We start from the raw sequence: 8,094 nt of genomic DNA, 5'->3' as shown, positions 1-8,094 counted from the left end.
AAACAATTTTGAAATTATTTTAGCGAGAACAATGCCGGCCGCTTAGCCGTGAGTGAGCCCTAAAGAGGCAGGGAAGAAACATTTGAAGTCGGTTGGCTATAACGCAAGATTACAGTGACGGTCTGGACTTCCTTTAGTTTCCTGTCTGCTAACTAGCTAGTAGCTACAGACACCACAAAGCTACACTATGTCTAACGTTAGCTATAAAATGACTGCGTGGCTGAAAAGACAATGAAGCTCGAGGTGGGATTACATACTTCTTCATACCCTGACCTGACCTGCTAGCTTCCAGGCAGAAGGTTAGGCTATGTTTATCTACTTTGCTACAGAGTGCACTGACTGAGAGCTTGGCTAGCTAAGGTGTTTTGGTCCGTCTGCTCTCTCTCTCTCTCTCTCTCTCTCTCTCTCTCTCTCACGTGTGGTACAGATGCATTGGTTGATCAATTTGGATGGATATTATCGAATGGATATTTTGCTGATTGTATTGTTCATTATTGTTCTTTATTTTTCAAATGCTGCAAATCCTGTGTTGTTGAGAGATACAGGTGAATCTATTGATTGGCGTGACGTGACTGTTAGGTAAACCCTGTTGAGACTGCTGAGTAAATCCTGTTGAGATGCAGCAGGTGAATGTGAACCGCTATGTAATACATGATACAGGCCATGCTGGCGTGATCACTGTTTTTATTATTTGTAATAATGCGATTGTAGAACTATTACCAACAAAATAACATCTATAATCAAAATGTATTCATACTGTGGGCATTTCGCTCTCAAAATATAAAACTTTTTTGCTAGTATTCTCTCCGTTTCAGTGGAAATACATGAGATCTTAACTTAACCAGTCCTTGTCAGCCAGCCAACTTGAGCTTATCATGTTTTCTAGACATCGTGATTCCCCAAAATTGAATAAATACCACACATAGCAACACAAAACTGCTTACTGCTTTGCTAGCTCAATCATGTTGTAATCATGTTGTAATTTATTAAATGTTCATTTCAATGTACAGATGGAAAAAAATGAATGGCCTAGGAAACCCATATAGACTAAACAAATTAATAACGATGAATAGGCTAATTAATAACTGATAACATTAACGCATTAATAACAAGAAAAAAGTTATAGCCGCACATCTCCGTGAGAAGTCTTACAGGTGCTGAATCTGCCTCAGCAGGTGCTGTCTGCCAAGGACCCCACCGCACGTTACTGTCTGTCTGTCTATCTATCTGTCTATCTATCTATCTATCTATCTGTACAGACAGACAGGCAGGCAGAGAGACACAGACAGACAGGCAGATAGATAGACAGATAGATAGACAGACAGACAGATAGATAGATAGATAGATAGATAGATACACTCTAAAAAAAAATGTACTGGCTTAACTTAAAAAAATTGAGGTAACAATTTGCATGCATCTTTTTAAGTAATGCCAATGAGAGTTTAATTTAAGTATATCCAACAAGCCTCAAATTGTCAGACTGACACAATTATGCTAGTACTACTAACATGATTTTCTTTAACATCTGTAAGCAAAATTAAATTGAAGTAACTTAATTTACTGAATTCAGAATTGTGTAGATAATGTTGTAAATTTAGCTGCAAAGGCCATTTATTTTATCCCCATGCTACTTAAAAATCCCCATGCAAGTTATAGATAAATCATTACTGTTACATTATTAATATAGCATAATTATGATTATGATTGCACTTCTTATACAATCAATTAAATTTAGCATCAGTAATACATTGATTATTAGTTATTTTTAGTTATTCTTCACTCAAGTCAATTAAAAGGCAATTTCAACTGGCAACTCCACCTTTTATTTTCAAACCATTGCACATCCTTTGCACATCCTTTCAAATGCACATACTTTCAAATGTGCATGAACATGGACACCTCTCACTTTTATCTGTATGTTTAAATAAAATAAAAACATATAAAAATAAAATGTGCTCCATTTCAATACAATTTCAGATAAAAAGTAAAAAAAAAAAACTGTTAAATTAACCAAAATATTTTTAAGTGAGAGTGCTGTAAACTTTTTCTTTTAAATAGTTGAAATGACAACCAAAATAAAACCATGTTTATCATTTGTTTTGAATTTAACAATGGCGGAAACCTACCAAGAGACAATGCAGGCTTTGCATCAATATAAAACATGTCACACACTAAGTGCTACCTGGAACATAGAGCCTGTTTACATCTGTGCAATTAGACATGATACTGTGAACATATGACTGCTATTTCACCTCAGCAAGAAGTTAACATCAGAAGAAAAACTGAACCACTTAGGAACACAGTATACAACAAACTAAAGGGATAGTTCACCTGAAATGAAATTTCACATATATGCTTACCGCTGTGTCAATACATTTCACAGTACAGTCTTGCCAGATGCCCAGTGTTCACTCATTTGATGACAGCAGCTTGTTTTTAAGCGACATGACTTTAGGGCTGGCTTTCAGGCCATCCAGTTCAAGGAGTATCTTTTGAAATACCTCGAAGGTGTGTTTCAGTTCTTTTGGGTAGCTCAGATTGAGTGCGTATATCAGACCCATCAACAAGGCACAGCCTCTTGCTACATCCACGCCCCTCAGGACCTCTGTTCCCTCCATCACGATGGTTGCGCTGGCTGGATCAGATGCTGTAGCCTCTCTGGTGACAACTATCTTCATCACTTGGTTGGTGACATCTCCATACTGCCCTTCGCCATCCTTTTAAAGTCAGAAGCACAGAAATCGAAATGAGTTAACTTAGTTATATGGAAGACTCCTCCGAACTCTGCTGTCTGCAAAAAGTGGCTAAATCTACCACTTCTTGCTTGCCGCAGCCCAGTTATTTTACACCAAATTCATCCATAAACAATGCTGAGGATAGAAGATTAATGTTAAAATGTCAGATGTGTGGAATTATTTTACTTTTAAAACTACATCAGCCCAACAGCTAAATAATGTCTGCAACAAAAGCATTTCTAGAAAATGTAAGGAACAGAGCCTGCAACCTAGCAAGGGTTAATGACGACATCACCGCCTTTACAACTTTATAGGCTCAAGGCAGGATAGGTGTATCTGGGTCCTTGCCTGCTATCTGCTTCTTCTGAATATTTGTAAATGTGTGTCAAAAAAAATCTTGTTTTAAATATTTACATAAAACCAAAATCACTTGTAATTTCCTGCAAAGGATCAGTAAAGTATCATTCACTCATTCAAATCAAAATGTTTAGATTTTTTTTTGAATTTTTTTAGAGTAAGAGTAGATTTTATAATGTAATGTGTAGTCTGTAATGTGTTGCTTTGCAGGAGCAAGCAAACAATAAAAGGGGTAGCTCACTTGGAAAAATACAAACATATAATCTTAATAGTGTTTTAGGCTTAATGTCAATATCTTAAATGTTATTGAAGCAGTATAAAATTTTGATCGAAGAAAAATAAAAACAAATCAGAGCATAGCTTTTCTGATGCTGGTATCCAAAAAAAAAAAAAAAAAAAAAAAAAGTTTAAAAAAAAAGAACACAACTTGTAAAGGGTGAAGATCTGATGATTTAGTGTTGCCTACCAAGTATTCCTCAACAAGATCCTTTTCCTTTTCCCCGAGATACACGACCAGGCAGCGGATGGCAACCTCTCTCCGTCTTTCAACTGTATCACCCTGAAAAGAAAATGAAAAATTTCTTAGATCTGCTCTGCCATATGACTTCCATATAGCTGCAACTACCAAGACTGTAAACAAGCAATTCTGAGGAGAGCTATTGTGGAGTGATACAGAAACAAAGTAGGTCCCTGGGTAAGAAGGCTGGAAAAAAGTGTAAATGATGAAGCCCAAACCCTCATCCTTAAATACTTTTCCTCTAAATTTCAAGTTCAATCATTTCAGAGAGGAGCACTCCAAATTCATGCAATAGGGAAGGAGCTGACAAGTCAAATATCACCAGTTTAAATTAAACAGCAACAGGTACACAAAAATCTCTGGCACACTTTAAGCATCTATTTGACAGGTGTGTAGGTGGAGTGGAAGGAACACCCACACACTGTCTACACTTTCACAATAAAGACTATATTTAATAATTTGCACAACATTTCGGTCAAAGACCTTCATCAGGTGTATACAGACAAATGGAATCCGGGTCTTTATATACAAAAGTAGGGTACACAGTGGCTAATCATTGTTTGCTTGCTATCAGAAATGACAGGAGACACCTTGTGGCTCAGAGTGGACTCCTATAATTCATAATAAGATCAATTTATCAAAAAACATCAATTTAACTAAAATATATATATATATATATATATATTTTAATAATGAAAATACAGATATTTTAATGATGTGTAGTATGGATTCAGGTAAACTGATGTTTTCTGATAAAGTGATGTTGTGATGGAGTCCACTCTGAGCCACAAGGTCTGTCCTGTCACTTCTGCTCACAAGCAATAATGATTGGCCTGATTCCATTTGTATGTACATACCTGATGAAGGTCTCTGACCGAAACGTTATGAGAATTAAATATATATTATTTTGCTTAAGTGTACAGTTTGTGGGTGTCCCTTCTTTTCTAATTAACAGCAAAAAGATTCATACCTCAAGCAGTATGTTCTTGATGTTTTGGATCTTCATTTTTGCAGCTCCTCCCCGCGAAGATACCAAAGACATTATTCTTGGGAGGTACTGATCAAGTTTTGCCATAAAGGTTGACTCAAGGTTGACTGTGGTGATCCGTTTAAACTCTTCATTGATCTGTATGGGAAATAAAAGCACAAAAAGGGACATGCAATTAGAGAAATGTCAAAATTAGACTTTCATATCTAGAAAAATAACACTCAAAACTTACCCCCCCCCCCCATGAATGTTCAAAAGCATGTTTAACTTGAAAAGAAAAGGCTATATGCTCAGTATTAGTTTTGTAGACCACTATACCTGTTTTGCATCAAAAAGAGCAGGCCAACGGTCCCTGAATTCCCTGATGGGTGGTTCTCCGTTGACAACCTCCTGCCTGCGAATGGAGAATGTCTTCGCCATTTTCTCATTGATGATCTGCCAGTTATTCCTCTTCTTCACTTCATTAAGGAGTTCCACTCGTTCTTGTTCCAAACATTCCTCCGTTTCTCCTTGTGGGTGTGGTGGTAAGTAGTTCACTTCTGCCTTTCTTGCCTTTTTGATATTCTTTGCAGGTGCCTTCTCGTGTGGTCGCTTCTTTTTCAGAGAGTTCACCTCCAGTTCAGGACATCCAAGCCCTCGAAGTTTGGATCTGTAATTGCCCATTTTATATTTCAGTCTCTGTTGCCACCCATAGCATCCATTAAATGATCCTGGTTCTCTGAGGCAAGGATGCTTCTGAACTAGTGCCTCAGCCACGAAAGACAACTGCGCACTTGAAGGATACGCTACATACTGAAAGATGCATTCTGCCAATTTCTCTAAGATATCTGGAAGGACTGCAGTAAAGTTGAGCAAAACTCCATTCTTCTTGAAGGTTTCATTTCCTGATGCAAGCACAAGCTCCGTGTCATAGGCAAAGCGAGGTACTGGAAATTCAGTAGGCCAACCCTGTGATCGCTGAGCTGTGTGTTCAGGTGATGACAGAATCAGTGTATCCTGGGATGCAACCGAAGAAGTGTCATTCCAAGAACTGCCAGCAGTCTCCGAGTCATGGATAGAGGACGCCGAACAGTTTGGAGTGGAGCTGCCCACATCAGTAAAATTCAGAGTAATTACTGGAGGATCAACAATGTGAACCACTTTAATGGTATCCTTGTCCTTGATGTCACCTGTGGAGGTGAGAGAAAAAAATTCCTCTCCAAAATCAAGATCTTTGTAATGCAAAGAAAATCTCTGGTTGATCCCAAATGTCTCTCTCACAATACACTCAAGTTCATTCACAGTCCCTGGGACTCCTTGGGCTAACTCCAGTTTACGAATGTCATGATCTTCAAGTATGACCCGAAGTTTGACAAGTTGAGACATTGTAGTATCTGAAAGAGCAAAGACATCATTCAAGTTTGAGACAAAGTGGTGTGTGTGTGTGTGTGTGTGTATACATATATATATATATATATATATATATATATATATATATATATATATATATATATACACATACACACTATACACATTTTGTACTCTCTAGATTTCCAATAATATTACAAGATCTGAAGAGTTATACAGCACTGCTATGTTACTACATGTCTAGTTTTATGGTGGTGTGAGGAATAGAAAAACATCTTAAACAAGTGATTTATATCATTTATAAGGCAGAAACAAGGCTACAAAAAAATTATACAAGCTGTTACACCTGGTAGTTATCTGCCGTTTGCGCCTTGTATTTTTCATTATCTTAGTAATACTGATTAAGCATCATTAAGCACCAGAAGAGTTCAAGCTTTCTGTCAATGCCTTTACTTTTGCAGAACCCACCGTTAACATTTTGCATATTGCATATTTACCATCCCAAACTCCTAGCTTTGGAACGCCTCTTGATATTTTATTGCCTGCCTCGTAATGTGCTATCCCTGTCTCATCTTGAACAGTGCAGAAGTCAATACAAAAAGTATGGCCAACTGTGAGTGAACTATAAAGACCAAAGGGCAAAGGGTTCATACCACCACAGTGACATGGTCACAGTTTGGTTGCGCAAGTGTTATAACTGTGTTACATTTGCTCCTATCAGAACTACTGCATCCACTCTAAGGCGGCTACAAAATGGGTCCAGCACTACTACACTACACTACTACAAGTATAAGAAGTTCAACTGTAAAAATCTGAAAACAGACTATTCCAGGCAAATTTATGTAAAAAGCCTATACATTTTATTCATAGCCAAACTAATCTTAGAAACATAACAAGTCTTGTTTTGTTTTTGATGACTCCGCCTATGAAGTCAGACATACCAAAGATACAATAACTTGACCAATTTGCTCTCTACAGTAAGTGAATGTAACGCTTCAGGGTCACCATTCGCCTACCTGCAACAGTGTAGGCTGCTAATGGGAAGATGTCAGACAACTCATTTGGTTCAACAACTTTCACAAAATTTGTTTTTTCAAGCTCATAGCCTCTAAGGTGTTCAATGTACCAAGCATTTAAACATTTCAGAATGAAAGCAGGTTTTCCTTTTACAATAGCTATGTGAATTAGCTCTCCAAAATCTGGGAGTCCACCTGTCGATCCATGTGGCAGTATCATTCCAGAAGAGTAACTGGTGCCACTGTAACACACTGTGTTTGCCATCTGGACATGTGACTCACCTGGGAATTTTGTGTCCAGTGCCTTTTTAATGTCTTCCCTCAGCACAGTCACATCAACCACTGACAGTTTTGCTACCTGCAAAGAAGGTTGGACAGGTTTATTGCCATGTTGATGGTATGCAACCATTAACTGATGCTTCACTGAGAGAGACAGCAGAATGTTGCGAAAGCAGTGGGTGTGCCTAACAACACGCTTAAAGAAGCTATGCTTAGCTTCAAAGCGCATAGTCCACAATGATACGAGTGGACCAAAAGCCTTTATCAGCTGGGGATAATGCTCTAGAAAATGATGCTTCGGAGTTAGTTTTTCCTGAGGGAAAACATCCTGGAACCTGTGCCGATGTTCAGAAATCTTGCTGTCTAAGAAACAGATAGTTTCCTCTGTGTGAACTGAGGACAGGACAAGTTCAACAATGTCCTTCAGGTTCAGAAGGACTTGCCATGCTGGCTCATTTTCTGGTATTTTTGTTCCGACTAGGAAGGGAAGGAAGCGAAGCAAAGACCAATTTTCATGGGCGTTCCCACCAACAGTTTTTTTTGTAGTAAAATTTAGTGGAACTGTTTGTGGTGCATCTGTTTTATCTGCCCACCTGTATGGGAACTCTTTGAGTGATCTGTTCAATTCTTCCAGAGTGAAATATTTACCTTTGATTAAGACATTCAGGCACAGCGCTACTTCAAAAGGTACAATACCCTCAAAAAGGTCATGTAACATATCTGGCGGATAGCCAGATAAGACATCAAAATGTTTTAGTTTGTCAGTCAGTGGGCACTGTTTCTTTACTCCAAAACAATGAGATTGATTTGTATTGTCCAGTGCAGTTTGAACATGCACTCTGTGCTGTTGTTGTG

At 38.1% G+C, this 8,094-nt stretch overlaps 1 protein-coding gene across 1 annotated transcript; it reads right to left on the bottom strand.

The window, feature by feature from the left end:
* Positions 1-1,963: 1,963 nt before the first annotated feature.
* Positions 1,964-5,260, bottom strand: LOC115354162 (uncharacterized). Its single transcript, XM_030044394.1, has 4 exons — positions 4,916-5,260; positions 4,580-4,735; positions 3,559-3,651; positions 1,964-2,717 (listed from the first exon to the last, which is right to left on the bottom strand). Exons 1-4 carry the CDS (start codon positions 5,258-5,260, stop codon positions 2,409-2,411), a joined length of 903 nt encoding a protein of 300 aa, XP_029900254.1. The 3' UTR covers positions 1,964-2,408.
* Between the last annotated feature and the right edge of the window lie 2,834 nt (positions 5,261-8,094).

Source organism: Myripristis murdjan, chromosome 3 (assembly GCF_902150065.1).
Source record: "Myripristis murdjan chromosome 3, fMyrMur1.1, whole genome shotgun sequence".
In the NCBI taxonomy this organism is placed as follows: Eukaryota; Metazoa; Chordata; class Actinopteri; order Holocentriformes; family Holocentridae; genus Myripristis; species Myripristis murdjan.
The sequence above is the reverse complement of the archived record's forward strand: the minus strand, read 5'-3'. Positions and strand labels throughout refer to the sequence as shown.